Source organism: Paramisgurnus dabryanus, chromosome 8 (genome assembly GCF_030506205.2).
Source record: "Paramisgurnus dabryanus chromosome 8, PD_genome_1.1, whole genome shotgun sequence".
Taxonomy (NCBI): Eukaryota; Metazoa; Chordata; class Actinopteri; order Cypriniformes; family Cobitidae; genus Paramisgurnus; species Paramisgurnus dabryanus.
In genome coordinates, this window is record NC_133344.1 from 6,045,066 (window position 1) to 6,058,021 (window position 12,956).

The following is a 12,956-nucleotide window of genomic DNA, read 5'->3' on the forward strand; positions in this document are numbered from 1 at the left end:
TGTAGGTGATTAGTGATATTTTAAATTGGATGCGATATTTAACTGGTAGCCAGTTTAAAGAAGCCAGAGTTGGGCTTATGTGGTCATACTTTTTAGATCGAGTAAGTACCCTTGCAGAAGCGTTTTGAACTAGCTGAAGCTTGTTGACCTGATTTGAATGGCATCCCCCGAGTAGCGAGTTACAATAGTCTATTCTAGAGGTCATAAAAGCATGAATAAGCTTCTCTGCGTCAGATGTAGACAGTATATGGCGTATTTTTGAGATATTTCTAAGATGGAAGAATGCTGTGCGGCAGACGTTGGCGATATGACTATCAAAGGATAAGTTGCTGTCGAACATCACACCTAAGTTCCTAACCGTGGAAGATGGCACCACAGTACAGCCATCTATGTGCAATTTGTAATCTGACATATTATGTTTGTAGCGATTTGGTTCAATAATAAGTATCTCTGTCTTATTGGAGTTGAGCTTAAGAAAGTTATGTGCCATCCAGTCACTAACATCGCTAATGCAGTCTTTTAGCTTAGAAAACGTGTGTGTTTCGCTGGGATGCGAGGAGATGTAAAGCTGGGTATCATCCGCATAGCAGTGAAAACTTATGTTATGTTTCCTGATAATGTCTCCTAGGGGTAACATGTATAACGAGAACAGGATAGGACCTAAAACTGATCCCTGCGGTACACCGTATTTAACCAGGGAGTGATATGACTCTTCCTCATTTACATAAACAAAGTGATAGCGATTGGTTAGATATGACCTAAACCAGGCTAGCACCTGACCACTGATACCAACATAGTTTTCTAGTCTATTGAGTAAGATTGTGTGATCTATTGTGTCAAAGGCTGCACTAAGGTCTAGTAATATAAGAATTGAGATTTCACCACGATCGGATGTTAATAGGAGGTCATTTGTAACTCTAAGCAACGCTGTCTCTGTGCTCTGGTGGGGCCTGAATCCTGATTGGAACTTTTCATATGTACTATTATTTGTCAAGAATGTGCGTAACTGGCTTGCCACTACCTTTTCTAATATTTTCGAAAGAAAAGGGAGATTTTAGATTGGTCTAAAGTTATTAAGTTCTCCTTTTTTTAAACAAGTCTTTAAAAAAACTGTTGCTGTGGTTAATTTAATGATGATAATATTTACCATTTTGTTGTATCTTAGCATTTCTGTACGTTTCATTAGAATGTGATCCTTAAGCAATTATTTTTAATGTAGTAAACTGACAAGTAGCCTTAGTCATAATAGTGGTATAATACTGTATTTACATATGAAGGTTATATCAGTGCACATGAAGACATCTCCTCCTGTCTGATTTTGTTTCATTTTCCATCTGTTGCTGTGTCATCTTTCATATACAATATAAAAACCCCTGGATGACAAACTGAAAGGTTCACATTGGCATTTTTTTGTAAAACAGACACAAAACAATAAAGCAGTCATCTGTGACGTTTTGTATAACGGGTTTGTAAACGATAATGTAATTGGGTTCTTGCAAGTTCCTGTCTCATCTTAATATGAAAGAAATTGGCCAGGTAACTGTGACCCTGGTACCTTTGTTTGAGTTGATGGCCATTTGTTTATGTTTGAGCCAAGGGTCTGAGTCAAAGGTGAATGGTAAGCCTAAGGTGTGAACCCATTTCTAATAATGAAATGGTCTGAGTGAGACAGTGGGTGAGATGGTAATGTTGATGGGATTAAGGGTTGGTGAAACTGAAGGATTGGGAGTGGCAAGGTTACTTCCTTTTAATGTCTTGATGTTCAATGCTTTTAAAGTTGATTGCTTTGTTTTCCATGCTAAAATGTGTATGAATGCAATGTAGGGCTGCACTGTTAACCCAGAAATTGTCTTTACTCAAACAATCAAGGAAAAATCATTAATATTTTCTGTTTTGAAGCCAAAGCTTAAATTGATTTGTTGATTTAACTGTTAACCTTACAAAATCTATTAAACTAAAACATTCAAGTAAAATTAACTTAAAATTATTAGTTCATGTTGTGAGGAATACCCATAATCCTTTGCGCTTGAATTTTTTGATTATTTTCTGCTTTTTCACAAATTAAAAACTGATAAGAACTTTCTCTATTCAAATATTTGTTAATAAAATGTCATATAGGTTCAAGCTCTTATATTATTGATGTTGTTTTGTTGTAAATTATAATTTTGTGAAGTCACCGTTCAGGTGATCAGTGTTTCCGTACATGAACCCTGTTCAAAACATTTTATTGTATTTCTCTCCACTGTACTTAAAATTGTTTCTGTGGAGAATCACGTTTATTCAATGATTGACTTAAAATCAGTCATTAATTTTTGTTATAATACCATTTATAACATCAAAAGTAATACAAAGTGATAAAAACTAAAGTTGCAACAGGTTTCCTCACACATTTCTAGTAATGTCATCTAAACTGTGTTAAGAGTGCAGGAATATTGGAAGAAATTAAAACATTAAGTACATTAAACTTAAAATTAATTGTTATTTCAACCAGGAAAAATCAACTTTTTTAGGGCAACGAGTTTCCATAAATGTTTTACGTTCAATCAGCCTGTATGGGCTTACAGTGTGCAAGTCAGACTTGGTGACTGCAGCGCCTGGACTCTATACTCTGATTTAAAGATTGTTTTCATTAATAAAGACTACAGCTCGAGGAAATCCAAGTCTTCTGGTCTTCGCTAAAAGGTTTCCAACACGTTTTCATAATGTTCAAGAGTTCACACCTACAAATAAGTCAGATAGAATTAATGATACGCATATTTGGCGTGCTGTCCGAGGAGAGGGCTCTGAGCTGGGCTTTTGGCCCGAGCCCGGAGCACCCCTCAACAAAGAGAGGGCTCCGGGGTCTGTATTAGGCCCAAACCCAGAACACCCCCCAAAAATTGCAAACTAATGTCGGACAGCAGCCGGAGGTTGTATTGGTAGCCCCCAAAAACTTGCAAAAAGTGAAGTTGTAAAAATTAATTTTTTGTTGGAGGCAGAGCTCCTGCGGGAGCGGAGGAAACATCAGCAATGCAGCGGTAGAGAAATTATGTGAAATTAACCCCCCCAAAAAGTGAAGGGTAGAAGGTATTTGCAAAATCGAGCGTGATTGTTCAACTGGGAGGGCTCTTGCAGCATCCGACGCATCGGATGGGTAAGTCCTGCCAGCAGTTGAACAGTAAGCTGTTATGCACGGCGCTAGAGTGATTGGGGATCGAGTTTAGCCGTTCGACCGGGAGGGCCCTCGCAGCATCCAACGGGAGCTTTGGAAGAAACTGCTCACGGCATCGGACGGGTAGGCCCTGCCTGCAGTCGAACTGAGGGTGCCCACTGCATTCGGTCGGGAGGGTTCAACCAATGCTTCAAATGGGGCTGGGACACGGGAAAAGCCCCTTGCCTCCTATGAATGGGGAACCCACGCCAACACGAATGGGAGCGTCCGGCAACGTGCAAATCAGCACGAGTGGTGAGAATTAACGATTAATTGGTTAAGGCTTGTTACACGTGATGTGGAAGCGGCTGGATCTAAGCATGGGCCGGTAACCGGTTTCAAGGTATACTGACTGAGGTTTTAAAGACTCAAGGTTTCAAAACCACTAACATTTCTGTGATACTATTTCCAAGGCATGAGGTGTGTTTATACAAAAAAATATTAAATCATGTCATGTAATTGAGTTGATGCTTACATTTAATATATATATATATATATATATATATATATATATATATATATATATATATATATATATATATATATATATATATATATATATATATATATATATATATATATATATATATTAAAGAATATTATAATTTAAGTGCTTTATTTTAACCTGGCATACATGTGTTGCTTAAAATAAAATGTATTGTCCGGTTGAAAAGTTGTTTGTATACACAGACATTTGAAAATAACACATTTTAGTGTTGCAATGGCAATACCACAACACTGAAATCGTGGTATTTTTGCTTGAGGTTATCATACTCTCAAATTCTCATACCGGCCCATGCTTAGCTGGATCTGCTGTAGATTTGAAAGTTTGATGACCAGCGGCCCAGGGTTTGAATTTGTTTTTGTGGAAAACCTTATTTTTTTGTACAGCTGCGTCTATGCGGAAGAAATGGTTTGAAATAAGGGGGTCCACTGGGATGCCGGATCGGTCGGGCTCTGTTTATTACCTTATATGCAAAGAGGGAGTGATTGTTACTATTATAAGGGTTTGTTCAGTTAAATAGTGTTGTTGTAATTGTGTTAAAAACAGTGATATAACAGTAAATAAAAATTGGTTCAGCATATTGGTTATCAGCCAAATAAGTTCCAAATAGTCGGTATCGGTTAAAAAAACATTATCGGTCGATCTCTACTGAAGACAATCTGAGCACTTGGGGGTTTAGAACGACACAGGGAAAAGTGATCATTTTGGGGTGAACTATCCCTTTACAAAATACTTCATCTCATTCTAGCAGTGTCATCATATAATGCAACAAGGATTGTGAAAGTCGTTGTCTGTACAAATAAAAAAATATTGCTCCGTTTGACGACTCCTACAAAAATGTGGATTACTCACAAATAATCACGCATTAAATTAAGGCGCGATTTCCCAGACAGTGATCAGACTAGTCCTAGACTAAAATAAATGTAAAGAGCTGTTCAAACTGAAAACAACTTGCACTGACATATCATAAAATACATGAGTGCCCTTTGTTTGGCCTCAAAATGCACACCAGTAATGTTTTTAGTAAGACATGTTTGTTAAAACTAGTTATATTTCTTAATTAAACTAAGGCCTAGTCCTGATTTAAGATAATCCCTGTCTGGAAAACCAGCCCTATATGTTTTGTCATTGATCACTAGTTATATTGTTATTATTTTAATAAAATATTAACAAAAATAATTAAAAAAAATTTGTTGCTGTATACAAATTTTAATTTATTTGATGTGCAATGACCCATCTGTAATAACAGGACTGACACCTGTCTCCTGTCTATATGTGTGAATCTAAAAAAAGATACAGAATCTCAATTCTTCATCCTTCTTTGTGTAAATGAGAGTGAAAAGACAATTTAATTGTTTCATGTTTCTTTCAGATGTGAAGAGTGATTCATGTTTGGATATAGAAATAACGTCTTCAACATCAAAAGAGCGACTGACAGCACAAACTCTTTCCTGCATCACCTGTGGAAAGACATTCAGCTCACAGAGACTTTTAGAGAGACATGAGAGAAAACACACAGAACAGAAACTCTTCACCAGATCTGAGATCAGCTTTACTACCTTACAAGAGAAGAAACTTCATTCAGAAGACCACAGAGAGAAGAAGAAGAAGAAGCAGTTTCACTGTGAACAGTGTGGGAGGATTTGTGTATCATCCTCTAAACTAAATATTCACATGAGGATACACAGTGGTGAAAAGCCCAATGAGAGACCGTATCAGTGCAGTGAATGTGGAAAAACCTTTAGGGATTCACGTTTATTAAAAAAACACCTGAATACTCACTTTAAAGAGAAACTCTATCAGTGTTCATACTGTGATAAACGTTTCTGCCATAACTATAAGCTGATAATCCATGAGAGAGTTCACACTGGAGAAAAACCTTACAAATGCTCTCAATGTGACGAGACTTTTCACTATTCACGTAACTTAAAATTCCATCAAACAGTTCACACTGGAGAGAAACCTCATCAATGTAGTGTCTGTGGGAAGAGCTTTAGTCGCCAATCAAACTTACTAAGTCACCAGAACATTCATACAGGTGAAAGACCTTACAAATGCTCTCAGTGTGACAAGACGTTTACTTTTTCATCTAACTTAAAAGGCCATCAGAGAGTTCACACTGGAGAGAAACCTTACGTCTGCGCTCAATGTGGAAAGTGCTTCTCTAGTTCATCTCAATTCATAGAGCATCAGAGAGTTCATACTGAAAAGAAACATCATCACTGTAGTCTCTGTGGAAAGAGCTTCTCTAGATTATCTCAATTCAGAGTTCATCAAAGAGTTCATACTGGAGAGAAACCTTATCACTGTAGTGTCTGTGGGAAGAGTTTTAGTGTAAAGTCTACCTTACTAAAGCACCAGAGAGTTCATACAGGTGAAAAACCTTACAAATGCTCTCAGTGTGACAAGATGTTTACTTCTTCGTCTAACTTAAAATCCCATCAGAGAGTTCACACTGGACAGAACTCCACGCCAGCGTTTAGAAATAGTTCCCAGCCAGCACCAGCATTTTTCATGATTTTCACAAAAGTTTAATGTCTTCCAGAAAACTTACAATATATCAAATTAAAAAACAGGCACTCTGCTTTCAAACAAAAAAAGACGTTTCATCCTACCTTCATTAGTTATCTTGTAATCACCTCTCAAATAAGGGTTGGTTTCTTGAAAAACACCAAATTTTGAGAAAAAGGCTGAGATAATTGCATTTTTGTAAAGGACTTTTGTTATAGATACGTTTCAGAGCGATCATTAAAAACATACACGGACATAAAGCTGTTGTATAAGTTGTGGAAGAGCACCACCTGGTGGATAATAGTGGTATTGCGGAAAGCCGGAATTACTCGTCATTGGCAGGGAAGCATTTTTTTTCACTACAACAATGGTGGAAAACCGGAACGTGAATAATACACTGAGGAGAAGAGCATCTAAATCGCTATTAGAGGGGTGTATGATGTGCTGCTTTTGGGCTTCCAGGGCCACTTGTAGGCTATAACTATATGACTGCAGGTGAAGGTGGCAATGTGATAAATATTGCATATACTTTGACGTATGAGGCAAGGTTAAGGGTTAGGCGTATAAAATAGAATTGGAATTGGGCCTTATAATCTATGGTGGGTTATTTGTATATGGTGGTAAAAACATGCAAATAATAAACGTCCGCTCAACTGACCGAGCAGCTAATCAAACGTCTTAAGCTTTCAGCGCCTAGCACGGTGTGCGACCCACGTGATGACCTGACGTGAAGTCTTAGAAATTGCATTAAGTAGCTAAACTGTTAAAGCGAAATTTAACCCTAGATATTTTAGCTTGTTATCAAAGGGGGTAATTTATTTCTATTTTGCATTTTACATGAGAAAAAAATTAATTTGCACGATTTCGATAAATTAGATTGATGGTGTGTTGAAGCGAATTTTCGTAACGGTCTTTCGTAGACTCAATTAACCAGAATGCACTGCGCGAAACTGAGTCATTAGCACCACCCACTAACCAATGATCGATGCAGCCTTAAGGCATGTTCTACTTCATGCGGCGCCACAAGGAACGGCAGTCGGATGACGGCAAAGTTCCGCGAGGGCGATTTAAAAGCAAATCGCTCTCACGGTACTTTGAGGTCATCTGGCTGTCGATTCTTACGGCACCGCATGAAGCCTAATAGCTTCTTTTACCACTCAACCTGCTCTCAAATCAACTCAAGGTAACTTGAAGTAAGACAGCAGACGAACTCAACCAAACAGTTACTTCGCTTTTACCGTCTCTGAAGGGGAAATCACCAAAACCCTCAATAAAAGATGACTAGAACCCGTGCAGTATGTGGATGTAAGGACAACAAATTCAAGCCACCGGGAGTTTTTATTGTTTACATCAACGCGACCCTCAGTTGGCACACCACTACTCGAAAATGTTAATATGCAGCCAGCACTTTTGTTAACGTTAGCTCATCCTGTGCAGCTGTCAATCAAAGAACGTTATCATCTATTGTCAATCATCTTGCATCAAGACCCGCCCCCATTTAGAATGTTCAAAAAATGTAATAGAGACAGAGCGCAGCGCGTCGTAACTTGAAAACCACGCCCACCGGCAGGAAAACAATCCAACCATCTCCATTGACTTTGTATTGCTAGAGGCTGCCTCCTTGTCATTTCTGGCTTATAACAAAAAACAGAATAATGCCTAAACGCTGCTGTGTGACAATATGTATAAAACAAAAATCCTCTTTTGCACCTTTAAAAGCTGGGTTTTACTGTTCGACAGCTTATAAAAACTTGGCATTCACACACAGAGACTGGAAAGGTCCCGGAAGACACGTGACCTGTTTGAAGTCCTGCACTTTCTTCTCGGCAGTGTCTGAAGTTTGCTTATTATTCATTATTTCTCTCTCCAGAAACCACTCGTGTGCATTTTTGATAACGATATATCTTGTTGCGATGATGCGTGGGCATTTTTGTGTGTTATAAGCTAATTTGAGCATGTGACACGATATTCTTTTATGCTGCTGAATGATCTCTGCTTCAGCGCTAATAGTGATGAGCTAACTTGTATGATATCTGCTTCAGTCCAGTTTGCTGTCATTTCTCCTCGTGAATGTTGATCTGCATGTAAATCTCTCGACTCTCGTTTTAAAGAGCTGAACCATAACTTAAAGGTGCTCTAAGCGAATTGACGCGTTTTAGACCATAAAACATTTTTTTGGTTACATACAGCAAACATCTCCTCACTATCTGCTTGCTGCCTGTCCGCTGATCAAACTGTAAAAAAATTCAATTCAATTCAATTCAATTTTATTTATATAGCGCTTTCCACAAAAGTCAATTGTTTCAAAGCAGCTTTACATAAATAGAAGCAGTGAAAAGCACAGAAAAACGACAGATAGCACAACAAAATACATGATAGCATGAGCAGTTAAATTTGCTGCGGCTATGACTCAATATTATAAGTGCACGTATTACTAAAGCAACATATAGAAGAGGAAGCTAGGTAAAGCCCAAAAAGGCTGCCTCCCCGGGGTGAAAAACCCCCTAGGAGAAAAAAAACCCCGTGTTTTTATCCGAGGAAAAATAAGTCCTAGGAGGGAAAAACCCTTGGGAGAACGGAAATGGAGATTTAGCGGAGATTAAGCGGTTCTGCCGGTGATCGTTGGTCAGGTATCAGCTGGGCATAACGTTGAAGGACGGCCAGTAGATCAGAGGTGTGCCGACTTTCACATCTACCGGGACTGGGTCTGTTTGTCTCGTTGTCCTCGGGTCGAGGACGAGACAGGGAGAGAAAAACAAAATCGTATTAGCGTAGCGGCCGTTCATATGTATTGAAGTGTCACACAGTGATGTGGTTTAACTCAGCTTAGATCCAGACAGACTAAATATTGCGGCATAATTATGTTATCCACAGTTGAGGATTTAGCAAATTGGGGGCCCAATGCGAGGGTATATATGGTAAATAAGGGTCACCTTCCGATCTTTAAGAGAAAATGAAACCTGACAACCCGTTTGACTAAGGCCTAAAGCCCCACTGTCGTCGTTAATGCAGGTTCAGTGGCAAACGGGTCTATATTGTATACCATTTACAGGACCAGGAGAAAACGCCAAAAACATTGCAACCCGACCATACGTGCTAACCCGTTTGACTAAGGCCGGAATCCCCACTGTCGTCGTTAATGCAGGTTCAGTGGCAAACGGGTCTGTCTACGGTGGCCCTGAAGTGCAAACCACAACAACAAATTACTAAACAACAACAACAAATGAAAAAACAACAAAAAATTAAAAAAACACTACAACAAATTAAAAACACCACAACAAATAAAAAAAACACTACAGCAAATTAAAATACACTACAGCAAATTAAAAAACACTACAACAAATTAAAAAACACCACAACAAATTAAAAAACACAGCAACAAATGAAAAAACAACAACAAATTAAAAAAACACTACAGCAAATTAAAAAACACTACAACAACATAAAAAACAAATACAAAATAAAAAACTCAACAGCAAGTAAAAAAAACCTACAGCAAATTAAAAAACACAACTACAAATTAAAAAACACTACAACAAATTAAAAACACAACTACAAATTAAAAAACACTACAACAAAATAAAAACCATAACAAAATAAAAAACACAACAGCAAGTAAAAAAAACACTACAGCAAAATATAAAACACTACAACAAAGAAAAAAACAACTACAAAATAATAAACACTACAAAAAATTAAAAAACACAACTACAAATTAAAAAACACAACAACAAATTAAAAACACAACTACAAAGCTACGTTTGGGTCATCTGTAACATTCATGTTTGAAAAAATGTGGTACAGGAAGAATAACTTCCGGTTCAAAAGAAGAACTGCAGTGTCGTTCAATCAGCGATGTCTCATGTTTCCCACTGGTACCTACCTCTTCCGGTAGGTTAATGTAGTTGTGTTTATTATTTGTAGTTGTGTTTTTAATTTGTTGTTGTGTTTTTTAATTTGTATTTGTGTTTTTTAATTTGTTGGAGTGTTTTTTATTTTGTAGTTGTTTTTTATTTTGTTATGGTTTTTTATTTTGTTGTAATGTTTTTTAATTTGTAGTTGTGTTTTTAATTTGTTGTAGTGTTTTTTATTTGTAGTTGTGTTTTTTAATTTGCCGTAGTGTTTTTTTAACTTGCTATTGTGTTTTTTATTTTGTATTTGTTTTTTATTTTGTTGTAGTGTTTTTTAATTTGCTGTAGTGGTTTTTAATTTGCTGTAGTGTTTTTTTTAATTTGTTGTTTAATTTGTTGCAGTGTTTTTTAATTTGTTGTGGTGTTTTTTAATTTGTTGTTGTTGTTTAGTAATTTGTTGTTGTGGTTTGCACTTCAGGGCCACCGTAGTATGGCATACTATTCACAAGACACACAAAAGCGCGAAAAACGCAACCCGACCATACATAACAACCCGTTTGACTAAGGCTGGAGGCCCCACTGTCGTCGTTAATGCAGGTTCAGTGGCAAACGGGTCTGTATGGCATACTATTCATAAGACTTACGATAGCGCCAAAATCGCAACCCGACCAAACGTGCCAACCCGTTTGACTAAGGCTGGAGGCCCCACTGTCGTCGTTAATGCAGGTTCAGTGGCAAACGGGTATGTATGGCATACTATTCACAAGACACACGAAAGCGCGAAAAACGCAACCCGACCATATATACCAACCCGTTTGACTAAGGCTGGAGGCCCCACTGTCGTCGTTAATGCAGGTTCAGTGGCAAACGGGTCTGTATGGCATACTATTCACAAGACACACGAAAGCACCAAAATCGCAACCCGACCATACGTGCCAAACCGTTTGACTAAGGCCGGAAGCCCCACTGTCGTCGTTAATGCAGGTTCAGTGGCAAACGGTGGCAAACTATTTAATGCAATTCATTTTAAGTGTTCATGCAGAAAAGGTTTTTATTTATTTATTTGGTTGGTCTGTGTTATGACCATGAGTGCTTTGTTCCGTGAAAATAACTATTGCGAGTTAAGAACCTTTACTAGACAAATTATGCGAATGCTTTGTTGAAGAGAAAAGTTTTAAGTCTAGATTTAAAATGATCGACTGTGTCTGATTCTCGGACATCGGTTGGTAAATCATTCCAGTGCTTAGGGGCTAAGTAGGAAAAGGATCTTCCACTTTTAGACACTTTTGATAGTCTAGGGATAATCAATAGGCCAGAATTTTGCAACCGTAGTGTGCGTGATGGATTGTATTCTGATAGTAATTCTCTAAGATATGAGGGTGCTAAGCCATTTAAAGCTTTGTAGGTGATTAGTGATATTTTAAATTGGATGCGATATTTAACTGGTAGCCAGTGTAAAGATGCCAGAATTGGGCTTATGTGGTCATACTTCTTAGATCGAGTAAGTACCCTTGCAGAAGCGTTTTGAACTTGCTGAAGCTTGTTGACCTGATTTGAATGGCATCCCCCGAGTAGCGAGTTACAATAGTCTATTCTAGAGGTCATAAAAGCATGAATAAGCTTCTTTGCGTCAGATGTAGACAGTATATGGCGTATTTTTGAGATATTTCTAAGATGGAAGAATGCTGTGCGGCAGACGTTGGCGATATGACTATCAAAGGATAAGTTGCTGTCGAACATCACACCTAAGTTCCTAACCGTGGAAGATGGCACCACAGTACAGCCATCTATGTGCAATTTGTAATCTGACATATTATGTTTGTAGCGATTTGGTTCAATAATAAGTACCTCTGTCTTATTGGAGTTGAGCTTAAGAAAGTTATGTGCCATCCAGTCACTAACATCGCTAATGCAGTCTTTTAGCTTAAATAAACGTGTGTATTTCGCTGGGATGCGAGGAGATGTAAAGCTGGGTATCATCCGCATAGCAGTGAAAACTTATGTTATGTTTCCTGATAATGTCTCCTAGGGGTAACATGTATAACGAGAACAGAATAGGACCTAAAACTGATCCCTGCGGCACACCGTATTTAACCAGGGAGTGATATGACTCTTCCTCATTTACATAAACAAAGTGATAGCGATTGGTTAGATATGACCTAAACCAGGCTAGCGCCTGACCACTGATACCAACATAGTTTTCTAGTCTATTGAGTAGGATTCTGTGATCTATTGTTTCAGATGCTGCACTAAGGTCTAGTAATATAAGAATTGAGATTTCACCACGATCGGATGTTAATAGGAGGTCATTTGTAACTCTAAGCAACGCTGTCTCTGTGCTATGGTGGGGCCTGAATCCTGATTGGAACTTTTCATATGTACTATTATTTGTCAAGAATGTGCGTAACTGGCTTGCCACTACCTTTTCTAATATTTTCGAAAGAAAAGGGAGATTTGAGATTGGTCTAAAGTTATTAAGTTCTCCTTGGTTAAGCTGTGGTTTTTTAATCAGCGGTTTAATAACTGCTAGTTTGAAAGCTGTTGGAACGTATCCTATTTCTAGCGATGAGTTAAAGATATTTAGAACCGGGGTTGACACTACAGGGAATACTTCTTTAAGTAGTTTTGTGGGAACGGGGTCTAATATACAGGACGATGATTTGGATGATGTGACTAGTTTAGAGAGCTCTGTAGACAGCCCAGGCTTCACAAATGGCAATAACAACACAGTGGCCAAACCTACAAAAAGAAACCATAACAAAGTATTCCAGCCAATAAACGACAAAAAGGATTTGGGGGTGGGGGTTGGGCGCGTTCGTGAAAGCACTGAAGGGAGGGGGAGGAGTTAGCTACGCTCCGTCTGTTTGAAAACAATTCAAACGTCAACAAAAAGTAACGT

The 12,956-nt window shown here is 38.1% G+C and overlaps 1 protein-coding gene across 1 annotated transcript in view; it reads left to right on the forward strand.

Moving 5' to 3' along the window:
• The window catches only part of LOC141279840 (uncharacterized), a 13,487-nt gene extending 6,522 nt beyond the window's left edge, over positions 1-6,965 (forward strand). The window contains exon 2 of the mRNA XM_073815488.1: positions 5,082-6,965. Within this exon, the coding sequence (XP_073671589.1) occupies positions 5,082-6,230 (1,149 nt within the window). The 3' untranslated portion in view covers positions 6,231-6,965. The remainder of the gene's footprint in view (positions 1-5,081) is intronic.
• Positions 6,966-12,956: the final 5,991 nt, after the last annotated feature.